This window comes from Gopherus flavomarginatus, chromosome 25 (assembly GCF_025201925.1).
Source record: "Gopherus flavomarginatus isolate rGopFla2 chromosome 25, rGopFla2.mat.asm, whole genome shotgun sequence".
NCBI lineage: Eukaryota > Metazoa > Chordata > Testudines > Testudinidae > Gopherus > Gopherus flavomarginatus.
In genome coordinates, this window is record NC_066641.1 from 8118079 (window position 1) to 8132129 (window position 14051).

Genomic DNA, 14051 nt, shown 5'->3' on the forward strand with positions numbered 1-14051 from the left:
GTGGACTGAGGCCTGTCGCTTCAACTGGCTAGGCCTCAGTTTCCCACCTGATACTGTCCTAGCTCCCACAGGAGTTGGGGCTTGGTTAATGAGGGATGGAAGCCTTCGAAGTGCCAAAGCCACACCCACAAATGACTCGCCCTGGAAAGGTTTTAAGGGCCTCTGGTGTAAATGACCCTTTAAGCTCCATGGTGTGGGAAGCATCAACGGGAGGGGCCACCCCTCTGGCAGGGGGCCGACGGCTTGAACTGCATGATGGTCCAGGGCTGGTTCTTGTAGAGAGCGACACAGGGCAGGCAAACCCAGACCCGGAAATGGGGTGCGTTGCTACAGAAAGCTAGCCCCCTTTGCACCGGCTGGGGAATTCCATGGGCACTGTCTGTTGTGGTGGGGTAGCGGGGAGCCTCTACCCCTCATCACGGCCAGTTCCTCCAGACGGGGCGACACTCCCTGCCCCTTCAAATCCCCACCCAGCGGTGGGGAGGACGAAGGGCGACTCACTTTGAATGAGGTGCCGGGGGTCACACAGGCAGTTACAGGGTCCTTTATTTGGTTCTCAACACCAGGAATAAATACGCGCCGTCAGCACTTGTCCATTACCCTGTAGCACCTGGGCGCCCCAGTCACAGACCAGGCCCCCACTGTGCTAGATGCTGGACAAACACATGGCTGAATCACTCCCCCCTTCCCCCAATGTTTCAAGTCACAGAGGATTTGCAATGACATGGACAATGGTCGTGAACAGAAGCATTTTAGCTACGGCCTGGGCATGCCGCTACCACCGGAGGGTGGCCGGCCTGTGGCCTCGTCACTCAAGGCCTTTGGCCCTGTCAAGGCTAAGTGATGAGACGCTGCTTGGGTCACTGTGACTTTGTCCAACACCTTGGCCTTGTCTCCGCCAGCACAACTGATCCCTGGTATCCAGCTAGTCTGCACCAGCACTTACAACGTTGCTAGTTTCCTGGCAGTGTGGTCTAGTGGCTAGAGTGACCAGAGATTCAGGAGCCCTGGGTTCCATTCCCAGCCCTGCCACTAGTCTGCTGGGTAACCTCAGGCAAGTCCCTTCATGGCTCCGGGCGTCAGTTTCCCTAGCTCGAAAAATGGGGATGACTTGGCCTTTTGTAAAGCGCTGTGAGATTGCTGCTGAAATGCTCCAGCAAAGTGCTTGATGTTAGTCTAGAGACTATAGCTGGAAAGATGCAATGTATTAAACAATCAAATTGGAAGCAGCTAGAGGATGAGGACTAGCCAGCATGGATTTGTCAAGAACAAATCATGCCAAACCAACCTCATTTCCTTCTTGGATGGGTACTGGCCTCGTGAACAGCAAGGGCACGTTAGACATGATACATGTTGATTTTAGGAAGGCTTTTGACACAGTCATGCATGACAGTCTCGTAAGCAAACTAGGGAGATGTGGGCTAGATGAAATTACTAGCTGGTGGGTGCAAAACTGGTTAAAAGCCCGTAGACAAAGAGTGGTTCTCAATGGCTTGCTGTCAAACTGGGAGGATGTATCGTGGGGGCCTGCAGGCGTCTGTCCTGGGGCCAGTACTAATGACTCTTGATAGTGGAGTGCAGCGTATGCTTATAAAAGTTGCAGCTGACACTAAGCTGGCGGGGAACACTTTGGAACACAGGCTTAGAATTCAAAAGCACCTTGTTAAATCAGTGACCTTGTGCTGAACTCGACAAGCTGAAATTCAATAAAGACAAGTGCAAAGTACTTCACTTAAGACAGCAAAAAGCCAACGCCCAAGTACAGAATGGGGTGTAGTTGGCTAGGTGGTTGTACTGCTGAAAAGCAGCTGGGATCGGTAGTGAATCGCAAATTGAATATGAAGCAGCAATGTGCTGCAGTTGTGAAAAAAGGCGACTGTATTCTGGGCTGCAGTAATTGACTGTATTCTGGGCTGCAGTAAAAGTAAGGATTGTCGTATGTAAGACACGGGGAATAACTGTCCTGCTCTGCTCAGCACTGCCGAGGTCTCGGCTGGAGCGCTGCATCCCGTTTCGGGTGCCGCACGTTAAGAAAGATGTGGTCAAACACGACAGAATCCAGAGGAGAACAACAAAAACAATCAAAGGTTAGAAAGCCTGCCCTGTGAGGAAAGGTGAAAAAAAAACCAAACTGGGGAAGTTCAGGCTTGAGAAAAGAAGACTGAGGGGAGACCTGATAACAGTCTTCAAATATGTTAAGGCCTGTTACAAAGAGGACGGGGATCCATTGTTCTCCATGTCCACTGAAGATAGGAAAAGAAGAGATGGGCTTGATCTGCAGCCAGGGAGATGGTTAGATATTAGGCAAAGCTTTCTAACTCCCAGGGTAGTGAAGCTCTGGAACAGGCTTCCAAGGGAGGTTGTGGGGCACCCGTCACTGGAGGTTTTTAAGAACAGGTTGGACAAACGCCTGTCAGAGATGGTCTAGATGTACTTGGTCCTCTCTGAGCACAGCTGGCTGGACTAGAATCAGTGTTTCTCAATGCCCGGTCCCTGAGAGCTCCATGCCTTTAGGAAGGCAACAAGATGGTCCCTGATATCAAAAAGGCTGAGAAATACTGGCCTAGATGACCTCTTGAGGTCCCTTCCAGCCCCACATTTCTCTGAGCCTATAGTAGTAGCTGTGCAGCTGGAGAATAGAGTACCGCATTTTTTAGTGCAGATGCATCCACAGCATCCACACACAACTGTCCCAAGCATTGGGATGGCGTGATGCCCAGGACAAGGTCTTCAGTACCAGCCAGAACAGTTTCTCTGCAGTCCAGACAGGAAGCTACCAATGTTGGAGCCACAGGGGGCCAGCTGGTCCTCCAAACAGCCCACCTTGCAACACCCTGTCTTGTGTTTGGAGCTTACCCCAGAGCCCTTGCTCCCAGCACAGCTAAACCTCCTTGGTGCTAATGCTCAAGGGGACAGATCCAAATCACTGGTTTATTTGGATCCTTCTAGCGTGAGGCCCCCTGTCTAAGCCAGAGGAGAACCTGCGTTAGCCAAAGCAGGGCTAAGTAACTGCTTTCCAGCAAGGCGTTCTAGCCAGTGCAATCCTCCTCTAGCCCAGAGCCAGCTGCTCTCATGCACTGACACGCAGGGGGCTGGACCAGCAGACGGGAGAACAGAATTTGGCCTGGGTTGCATCTAGTGACGTTGGAAGCTGGGTGGACAGATGCTGCCACTTGCTAGGAGATTTAGTTTAGGGATATGCGGGTAGTTCCAGCCACTCCCCCTAGGGTGAGTGACCCGCCGTCTCTCTGGCTCACTGATGCACTGGACGTGCTACTTGGAGTGTGGCCGGCTCTGCGTGAGAGGGAGCAACCGGACCAGCCACGGAACAAGCGCCACCACCACCCACGGGAAGCTGGCGTATTTCAGAAAGTTCAGGCCGTACCACAGGACGATGTTCTCCGGCTGCACCACATCGTTCAGGCCCTGAAGGGCAGCGAGGGCCAGGCCAGCGCCCACGGCTTGCTGCTTCCAGCCGGGTCTCTCGTGCCTCAGCTGGGCATAGAAGGAGGAGTGGGTGGCCAGGCCCAGGCCCACGACAGAGGCTGTGTCTCGGCACAGCGACGAGAAGGGCCTCGTCTCTATGTGGATCCACTCCGGCTTCAGGCACCACTTAGTGGCCAGGTGAATTGACCTAGACGAGCGGTGGAGAAATGTCAGTGCCTGAAAGCTCTTCACGAAGAGGCCTGGCAGTAACTGAGCAGCCCTGCCGCCCCAGCTCTGAGCTTAGCCCTGAGGAAGGGGCCAGCCCTCCTGTGAGTGAGTCAGGAGGCTTGCTGGAGTCCACATCAAATCCAGCCTTAGGGCAGTGTTAGGGAGGGGCTCTGGGGTCATAAAAGATCCAGAGGGTAAGCGGCCCTTTAAGAGAGTGCAGGGTTCTGTGGACCTATGACTGATTAGCTGACTCCCACATGGGCTTAAAAAGGGGCCCCTGGGCCCCACGGGGTGGAGTCCTGGAGAGTCAGAGCTGCCAGGGAAGAGCAAGGAGAGGGTCAGGGGAGAGCTACCTGGGAGAGAGAGCGGAAAGCTCTGCAGGCCCTTCCTGGGACTAGGAAGAAATTGCTGAGCACAGGTGAGGGGCCACTAGCTGACCTTCCTGAGCTGCAGAGCTAGTGCCCGGGGGCTGAGGGCTAGGAGATTGGTGGAATGGCTAGCTGAGCGACTCTGCTGCCCTGAGGAGCCAGAGCTGGATGGCTGAAAAGGACTGAGCTGTTGGTCTGTGTTCTGAATAAATTATGCCCAGAGATGGCTCCTTGAACTGGGCCAGGAGAGAGCCCTGGACCAAGGGGATGCTGAGGCAGACATACTGGTGGTGCGCCTGGCCAGGGCCCCCTTGTCGCCGCTCCCCAAGGCACTTTCCAAGAGTGTGGGTGTTATCCCGGTCCCTGGGCACGTTCTCTCTTGGGCAATTCTGCCTCTCAGCTGGAATGACTGTAGAATCGGCTGTGTGGCACCCAGAGGAAGGGTGGGGACTCCTGTGCATAAAGGCCCAGGGGAAGGAAGATGCCACAGGTAAGTTGCCAGTAACATGAGGAGTGAGAACCCGGCGGGTTTATATGCTTGGGTCCTGCAGCCGTTCAGGCCGTGCTGGGCCTGGGTCTCTCTGATCGGGAAGCCGTGTAAAGGGACCCTCTTCCCGTGAGAAGCTCACCAGTCGATGTCCACGCCAAGAGCGACCATGCTCCAGTACAGCCCAATGGCACTCAGCAGCAGGGCCAGCGAAGTGGCAAGGTAGAAACTCAGCTTCCTCTCTGCTGGGACGCAGGCCTCCAGCATCCAGCCTAAGGCGGCTCCTAGGCAGCAAAGAGACACAGGGCAGAGGGGCAGGGAGTCTTGGCAGGCAGCAGCCTGAGGACTGGGAGGGTGAGGAAGGGGCTGTAGCTTGAGCCCGGAGTCTGATGCTGCCCGGCAGTGAGGGAGGAGGGTGCTGGCAACAGGTCCCTGCCAATGGGGGGAAAGGACTCAGACGCCACCAGCTGAGCAGGTCCTGAGGAGCGGATTCCCACTGCCTGGGTCAGCTGGGGCTCCAGGTCACAGCTCACCCAGGGAGGGGTGGGTGTAACCCACTGCCTGCCATCCGCCTTGCCAGGGAAGCAAGGGCCAGTGGGGCTGCGCTGGCCACAGAGGGTGGGCTCGGAGAGGGGAGGGTGAGCGGACACTTAGGGTCCATCAGCCCCAAGCGGATGATTGCAGTGACCTACCCGAGCCTGATGGCAGCTGGATGTGCCCCGGCGGGAGAGGCGCTAGCCAGATCCCTTCAGGGATAGTACGTGCCTCCTGAGAACGTGTCTCTCACCTGCGCTGCCTCCTCTCCCATGAGACCCTGGGGGCTACCCTCCACCCTGGGGCTTAGCGCAGGCTCGCGGCAAGGCTGCAGGCTAATTGGCCAGACGAGCGCAACCAGGGCCAGATCACATGGAAACCGAGTATAGAAGCCATGCTGGGACCTGGGCCAGACCACGCTGGTGCCAGCTATGAGGGCCTGCCAAACGGCTCGGCTAGCACAGCCCCCAGCCCAGATGGGGCTAGTGTCTGAATGCAGTCACCACCTCCTGTCCTCTGGGTGACAGCCAGCCAGCCTGCCTCCTCTCTCTGCCTGCCAGGCCCACCGCTCCCCCAGATCTACTCACCAGCCACAATGCCACCCAGCACCTGGTGGGGGAAGTGCGCCAGGATGAAGATGCGCGAGAGCCCCACAGCCAGCAGGAGGAGAAAGTAGGCCAGGAAGGGGGTTAGCTTCACCAGCCGGCTGTTGTGGGGGGAAAGGAATGAGAGTTATACAGCTGGGTGGGAAAAGAACACACGCCCTCCTGCCTGCCAACCACAAGGGGCGGCTCTGTCACCTCAGCGTTACCAGTCCGGCCACCCCACCCTATTGATCCATCCGGGTACGTAGCACCGGGGTACCTGAGCACTGCATGGTTTGGTCCTAGTCACCAGCGAGTCTGATCCCCTTTGCCCTGCACCGTGACCACCGTTCTGAATGCTCCGTACTGGCGGGAGTGACCAGGGGAGGAACAGGCCGCTGGAGAATTGGGCCGAAGGAGAGAGGCAAAAAGACTTGTAGGCGAGGCAAAAAAAGATAGGCGAAGGGGAGCAGAAAACTGCAACAAAACGGTGAATTTTTCTGCCGAGATTTTTCTTGGAATTGTGGGAACTTCCCCCAATTTTTTCAGAGGATTGTTTCCTTTTTTGCAATAGTCGCTCACAGCGGGACAGGGGCGCATGGCCAAAGTCCAAGCGCTACATTTCCTGGAAACTGTCCTACTTCAATGGGACCCTGCCCATTTTTGCCAGGGGCTTCCCAGTCGCTCACTAAAACCATCTTGGGCCCCAAGCCAGCAAAACATGAAGGCCCAGATTTGGAAGGTTTTTTGGTGATGCTGCTCAGTGGTGCGATGCCCAACTCATTTAGGAGCCTTACGTCTCATTTTCAAAAGGGATCCAGGCACTTCACCCAGACTTAAGGCTCCTAAATCAGTTGGGCATCACACACTGAGCACAGCAATACCTAAATACCTTTAAATATCTGGGCCTGAAGCCCTTGGTTAAGTCCATCCCTGCTCAGCAAAGCTCCTATGCACATGCTTGTCTGTAGATGCACATTTAAGGAGATTTAAGTGCTCAGTGAACAGGTAGGCACACGTATATGTGCTCTGCTCAATAGAGACCGCCTGCTGAATCGAGGCTTAGCTGAATAATACAATTAGCTAACATAGTATTAAGCCCCTCCTAGCACTTAGTAGAGACAGGGTTTAACACCTTTCAGACATGTTGAGTTTGACTACAACTAGCTGTGACTGATGCAATGCTTCGGAAGCATGGAATATAGCACGATCTCTCTCCCATTAGGCCAGGAAAACAATCGCTAGGCAGACGATAAAGATACACGATAGTCTCGGAATATTCCCTATGTCCGTAGCGTCTGTTGCATCTCAATCTAATTCTGTGCTTCCATCGCATTGCATCGCTCACCCCAGCAACTGCATTTATAGCCACCTGGGGGGCCGATTCTACAAGCTGGGTATGAGATGCTACCAGAGCTGAATGGCCATGCTTTCTACCTGTTTTACAACATTGGGGACAATGAAGACTCAGGCCCTGGGGGGCTGATCCTGATCGGGGGTCTCAGGGCACTACTATAACACTACATAGAAGTATAACCAATAGCGTAATAGTTGTACCCATCGGAATAGGACATGCCACAGGCTATATCTGTGCAGCGTGGCTCAGCTGTGTTATGACAGCCTCCATGCAAATGCCCACCCTGCCAACAATGGGGTGTCGGGGAACTGCCTGTCCCAGGGCCCCTGCGGCACCTACCTAGTGGAGTGTCGGGATGCCAACGCCGTGAGAGCAGTGACGATAGGCCACAAGGCTGCCCCTGTGATCATGCAATGGCCAGAGGGGCTACCTGCATAAAGGGAACACGAGGGGTTAAATATTTTTCCTGCCTGTCTCTGTGAGAGGATAGTTAGGGTCTGGAGGTAGCATGGCCTAGCGGGTAGGGCACTGAGAACCAGTAGATCTGGATTCTATTTCCAGCTCTGCCACTGGCATGCAGGGGGACCATGGGGGAGGGAGGGAAGAGAAGTGTGTGCCTCAGTTTCCCCATCTATGAAACAAGAGGGAATGACATTGACCTTTGTAACATGCTGTGAGATCTATTGATGAAATGTGCCAGGAAAGAGCTATGTGTTAGTTGGTTACTTGCTAGGAAGGAAGGGTTACTGACCCGTTTGGCAAGAGTGTTTGTAACCAAAAGTCACACAGCCAGGCTGGCCCCCAGTGAGATCCACCAGCCTGTGCTGAAACCACCCCTACTAGGGCCTCCTGGCCAGATCCTCAGCTGGTGAATACAGAGGGGCTGGCCCTCAGAGTCTGATTCCCTGTTCACTTAACATCAGTGTAAACGGGGAGTAGCTTCAGGGAAGTGGCTAGCGTTACCCTGGCACGAGCGGGGAACTGAGCCCAGAGAAGGGTGGCAGTATCAAGGAGATTACGGTACTATAAGATGCTGCATTCAAGTTGCCTTCTTTCTATGACTCCGATCTGGGCAGACTGCTGGGTTCTGTGGCTTGTGTATTACCTGTGCCCCCGCCTCACTATAATGTCATGGGAGAGGGGTGGTCAAGAATGGCCTTAGGTCTCCCGCTCTTCTGGCTGCTGGCACTTAAGGTTCTCACCGCATGAGAATCCACACCCCAGATGCAGGGAGAGGAAACAGAACCTTCCTTAGAGCCATCTGCCCTCGTGGGCTGGCACTCAGCCACCGGGGCAGGAGACTGGGGCTTCACAGGGCAGAGGGGAAGGAATGGTGATCCCAGGAAAAGGAGCTGGAGGCTGGACTTTTAGGGTAAGGGAGAAGCCAGGCAGGAAAGGCCAAGCAAGATTCTCCTTCATCCCACTGCCTGCTGTCAGACAGCCGACCTTCCCGGGGATTTCCTGGCCTAGACGCAGGCAGTGATATTTATTACTTGCCAAGGTCGGTGGCACAGACTTCACTTCCCACCGTTCACTAATGTGTTCTGCTGAGAATCACAGGCTGATTAATGGCCTTACAGCTGAGCTCTGTCTCTCCCGTGCCAGGACACCAGCTGACTGGTTACTTAAGGCTGAGGCACTGTCTGCGCTGTCCCATCCCAAAGGCCCGGACCAAGTGGGCTGAGCACAGTCAGTAAAGCAGTGCAGCCAGGGCCTGCAGATGGCCAAATTCTATAAATGCCCAGGGCCCGGTAATGTCCTCCTCACGGACGCCATCAGGCCACTTCCCTTGGATAACAAGTGGGAGTTGGATCAGGTCCCAAGAGCCCATTTCCACTTAGTCCTCAGAAATCGAGGTGGATCTGAGGCTGCCTTTGTGTAACTAGCCAACCGAGAGACCAGAAGGGAAGGAGCTTGTGAACGTCCCATTAGAAATCCCCTCTGGCCTCCCTTTAGGGTCTCCTGTTATACGACCATCAACAATGACCTCATCTGTTGCCCTCTTCATCTGTGGATCTCAAGGCACTTTACAAAAGGAGAGTAGAAATCCTCACGGCTATTTTACAGATGGGGCAGGCCTTCTGTAATGAGGGGAACCCGCTTCCAGTGATGGTTCGGGGGTGTCAATCAGCTATCCTGGCCAAATTCTAATGCTGAGTGTTGCCTCCTGCTTCCCTAAATTCCTTCTGCAGTTTCAATTCAGTACCACATACTTCACTTCCCATCCTGAACTCTTATGTAGCAATGCTATGCACTGTTAATCAGCCGCCACATCCCGCCCTCAGAGGGGACTGCATGTCAGTGGTTGGTAATGTGATTCCTGTGTACGTGCACGTGCTGAAGAGCAGTTTGCAATCCTTTGGGAGGAAGGTGCTATGGGAATATAGGACACCGCTGTGGTACTTTCTGGAGACATACAAGCTGAAACTTTAGCCATCTTAATAACCAACCTGGCCCTGTTTCACAGGAGACAGGGAACTGGCGAAGCAGGACTTTTTCCGTGCTGGAGAATCCAGATTCATAGACCCACCAGAATGGCCGTTCACCAAACAAGAGCCTACGGACAGAAAGAGAGAGAACTGTGCAGGCTAAAAACCAAAAAGCCCAAGTCTCCCAGAAGCCATATCCTCTCTGGAGCCAATAGCCCCCGTGGGACACAGTTGAGGGCAAAGCCTGATCCATGACTTAGGGCAGGGGTCCCCAATGCGGTGCCCGCAGGTGCCATGGCACTCGCTGGGGTGTCTAAATGCGCCCGCGTACTGGCTGGTGGACAAGCAACCGCCAAAATGCCGCCGACAAGCTGAGTCATCCAGAGGCGTCGCCACCGAAATGCCGGAGATTTTTGGCAGTATTTCGGTGGTGACGCCTATTGACATTGCCACCTGTCGGCGGAATTTTGGCGGATGCTCACCTGCCGCCACAGTCCTCCGTGGCTCGTCATCTGGCGCCCGCCAGACGAAAAAGGTTGGGGACCACTGACTTAGAGTGCATCAGGGCTGACATGTGACCTCAGTGCCAGCCAGGTCCTTTTCTCCCTCCAGATGGCTGAGGAAGTAGGTCAGCTGATTCTGGTTCCTGGTTTTGATAAGTCTGCCCAGTCAGCAGGCCTGTGATCACTGCACAGGGATCTCCCAGCAGCACACTGTCCAGCATGTGAGCCAGTCTGCTCCGAGTGACACCCGAGTAACTCCACTGACAGCAGCAGAACAACGCTGGGTCTGCAGCTGTGTACACGAGATCAGGATCTGGCTCAGTGTGCCTGCGATTGCTATTTGCTGGGTTATTAAGAGAACACCTGAAGATTAAAAAAGGAGTAGGAAGAGAGGGGAGGTGAGCAGAGGAAGAGGCAGAAAGAGAGAGAGTAGACAAGAGGAACGCAGGAAAGTAGAGGCGAGTTAGGTGATATTTATGGGCTGTGTAAGCCTGACCCATAGCCCACTGTAGTCAATGGAGTGTCTCATTGACTTTGATGGGCATAGGATCAGGCTGAGTAGAGTCAATGGACAGCCTCCCATTGATTCCTATGGGCTTTGAGTTAGTTCTAAGAGCGTGTATAAAGTGTGGAGGAGCATACTTCAGAGCTTCCATGGCTCTTGGCAGCGCTGGGTGTGGATCCCCACACTCTTTGCTCCTTGGCTAGCACACACCTGTCCACGAGTATTAAAGTGGGGTGAGGTGTCAGGAGCTGGACCTTGTAATCATGCTGACTTTTCTAGCTGCTGTTGCTGCACTTTCCACCCGGGATCTGGAGTCACACGGGGATCTTTCTGCCTCTGCCATTGTCGCTAGTAATAAAGATCCCATAGCTGGGATTTAGCTGATGCATCTGTCATGAGGCAGAAACCGGCTCCGGCTCACTCTCCCACAGTTGGGCTAATGGGAGTGGGTACTTTTAAGTGTCAATAGGACACAGGAGTGTAGGAACTGCTACAGTGGATCAGACTGGTGGATCCATCCAGCTCAGTTTCCCCCCTCAGACAGCGGCCAATTCTGGCTGCTTCAGAAGAAGAAACCACGCAGTGAGCAGATTTTATTTTTTAAGGGGAAGCACCCGATTCGGGAGGGAGTGGCTTTGCCTACGCTGCTTCCTTATTGTAGGAGTAGTGACTCATGCTTCACGTAAAGGCGGTGATGCTGGGCAAGCCAGCGTGCGCCTTGCTGTGTTTTCCTAGAACACCATAAAAAAAGATCACTAGGAAGACGGGTTTCATTAGTAATAACATCCTGAGCACATGGGTTTCTTGGTCCAGTGAGTCTGCTACCTGGGGCAGTAGAGGGGATTCAGCCCCTGAGCTGTGTATGTGTCTATCCAGATGTCTCGGAAGAGACCTTTTCTCACCATTTAGCCACTACATTGAGCCACTCGGAGACTAAACCGATCCACAGCACTGCCACCCCAACCTTCCGGTCCAGAAAATAAGCCAGGGGGAAGAAGACGACGAAGATACATTTGGGATCGGCCAGGAAGGTCATCGAAAGCCAGAACCGCTCCAGCCAGGGCGGCCCGGTCTGCAGCATCTCGGCAAACAGGACTCCGCGGCTGTACAAGGCGTCCATGGCGGCCAGGCTGAAAGGACAGGGGAGAGCGTTAGAAGGGCCTGGACCCACGACCGGGCACAGGAGCTGCAAGGCTGCACTTGCTGTGGCTTCGGGCACAACTTTAAACCCATCCCCAGCTTGCATAGAGTTGGTGTGACTGTGTGTGAGGGGGTGTCTGGGCTGAGGCAGATGGAAAAACAGGTGCCCACCTGAGGGGCAGGGGATCCTGATACCTCTCCCCTTAATGCAGGGGGCACCTGTGGGGGGAGACCCTGATACCTCTCCCTTTACTGCAGGGGGCACCTGAGGGGCAGGGAATCCTGCCCCCCCATCAGATACCCCTCCCCCAAGACTTCCCCTTTAACGCATTTACCCCCGAAGGGCTCCCCGGGCCTGCCCCCCCCCCCCCCCGTGAGGCTGGCGCAGGACTCGAACCCAGCTCTCCCGAGCCCCCCAGGCTCGCGCTCTAACCACAGGGCCCTTCTACCGCCCTTCCCCCCCAGCTTCCCCCTCCCTCGGCCCGCGCGCCCCGTTACCGGCACCTCCCGGATGGTGACGCTCCTTCCTCCCGCCTTCCCCTCTGACAGCGCCTCCTCCCCGCCTACATTTCCCAGAGGCCTCAGCGGCCGCCGGCGCCCTACGGGGAGGAGGTGGGGACACGCCGGTGCGCCACGCGCGTTCTCTGCCCCCCCCCCCCCGCCCGGGCCCCGCTGTGTGGCCGGCCTCGCCCCAGCCCAACTGGGCATTGCTGCTTCCCCTCGCCCCGCCCTCTGCGCCTGTGTCCCCGATGTCCCGTCCCACGCCCCCTAAGTCAGCTCCCGCCCCCCAGTTCCACCTGTAGCCCCCCAGCACTCAGACATCCCACCCTGTAGCCCCCCCCTCCTTCCAGATGCATCCCCTAAACTGGCGCAGATCCCACAGACCTCTTTCTCCTTCTACCCCATTCCTACTTGTGTCCCAAATCTCGCCCCTCTCCACCCTGTCTCCCTCCCTACACCCCAACCCTGCCCCTATATCCTCCTTTGCCCCACTCCCATCCTCCCTCTTCCCCCATATCTCCAATCCCACACCATGCACCTCCTGCACCTGTAATCTCATGCTGTAATCTGGGTCCTCAATCCCATATATCCTGCTGTTACTCCTAGGGTGACCAGACAGCAAATGTGAAAAAATCGGGATGGGGGTGGGGGGCAATAAAAGCCTATATAAGGAAAAGACCCCAAAATCGGGACTGTCCCTATAAAATCAGGACATCTGGTCACCCTAGTTACTCCCATGCCTGAGTCTATGTGCCTTCAGTTTCACCTTGTTCAAACCAGAGGTTGGCACCTTGACAAAATTACTATGCTTAGAGATGGCATTGGGTGGGGGAGGGTTATGTCATTTGGAGTTAGATCCTAGAAATCTTGTGTGAAGCGCTTGTCTATGCTATTATTTATGTATCGCTGTAGTGCATAGTAGCCCCAATGGGAAGTTTACTCTTAAAGGTGACCTGCAAAGGGGTGGAAGGGAAGTAGGTTTATGCCATTGTTTGCTGCTCTGGACTGGGATGTTTAAAGAAGTTTTTAGGGGAGGGGGGTCCACCTCTTTTTACAAAACAAAAAAATACGTCCTCACAGCTGCTTCTTGATGTTAAAAATGTAAGTATTTCCTATCCTGGAAAACACTGTGGATGACTGGCAAACTAGACAAAATTTGATATTGCTAAATAGGGAGGGGGGGTAGGGGAATAAACCTTCCACCCTTTTCGGCTGTCTTTCTCCATGATTAAGAAGCACAAAGGAGCACACACCAGATTTAAAACAAAAAATTCTTTGTAGGTCATCTTTAATTTCATCAGTGCTAACAAATTAATCCTCTTTTTGCTAAACTGCTGCATACAAAGGGAGAATAAATAAAACCCTTTACGGAAAAGTAAGGAAGATGCCTGGTGCTTCCTCAAGGGACTTTCAAGAGAATCTAGAAAACAATTGAGTTTGGGATCCATCCTGTCATGGTGCAATTTGCTTCTCCCAGATTGCTGCAGACTTGGCTACTTTGGAATGATGATGTACAAAATGCTTCACCAGGGATAAGGAAACTGTGTGGGAGTTGATCCTTTTATTCTGCATCATAGCATCTTTGTAAGGCTCAGAGACATTTTTTTTGGGGTGTGCTGGATTTTGGTTGGTTGTGGGCTTGTTTGTTTGTTTGCACACATGCCACATGGCAAACTTTAGCCTAGATCCTAAAGTGAGATTTTCCCAAGTGCGGGAATCTAATCTCTGTGCAGGGATTGGGGCCTTTATTTGCATCATATGCATTCCACATTTCAGGATGCCTGAATGGAATCTCTGTTTAGGCTGTATGCACTTCTGGGCTGGGGAACTGTCAGTAAAGTGCTTGACTCACTTGGGAGCGCTGCAGAAAAGGTGGCAAATAATAAATGCAAGATTTATTTTTTGTTGTTAATTTGCATTAACCCACTTTAGGATTTATTTAATGTAGCATTTCTGTAAGGGTGTGTGTGTGTATATAATATACATGCA

At 53.9% G+C, this 14051-nt stretch overlaps 1 protein-coding gene across 4 annotated transcripts; it reads right to left on the minus strand.

The window, feature by feature from the left end:
* Window positions 1–1904: 1904 nt before the first annotated feature.
* G6PC3 (glucose-6-phosphatase catalytic subunit 3) lies at window positions 1905–12117 on the minus strand. Of its 4 annotated transcripts, none has more exons than XM_050934726.1 (8): window positions 12060–12117; window positions 11324–11551; window positions 9435–9541; window positions 7324–7414; window positions 5631–5749; window positions 4652–4793; window positions 4308–4475; window positions 1905–3634 (listed from the first exon to the last, which is right to left on the minus strand). In XM_050934726.1, exons 2-8 carry the CDS (start codon window positions 11539–11541, stop codon window positions 3274–3276), a joined length of 1206 nt encoding a protein of 401 aa, XP_050790683.1. In that variant the 5' UTR covers window positions 11542–11551; window positions 12060–12117; the 3' UTR covers window positions 1905–3273. The 4 variants fall into 4 exon arrangements, with proteins under 4 accessions (XP_050790683.1, XP_050790682.1, XP_050790681.1 ...); XM_050934725.1 differs by having other exon boundaries at window positions 12066–12114; XM_050934724.1 differs by lacking the exon at window positions 12060–12117 and having other exon boundaries at window positions 11324–11828.
* Window positions 12118–14051: the final 1934 nt, after the last annotated feature.

Coding starts and splice junctions, on each gene's coding strand:
- G6PC3 (XM_050934724.1), bottom strand. CDS start 11,667: ATGCAAGCTGGGGATGGGTTTAAAGTTGTGCCCGAAGCCACAGCAAGT. Junction 7,415..9,434: donor CTCCTGTGAAACAGGGCCAG/GTTGGTTATTAA, acceptor CCCTTTATGCAG/GTAGCCCCTCTGGCCATTGC. Junction 4,794..5,630: donor GCTGGGTGGCATTGTGGCTG/GTGAGTAGATCT, acceptor TTTGCTGCCTAG/GAGCCGCCTTAGGCTGGATG.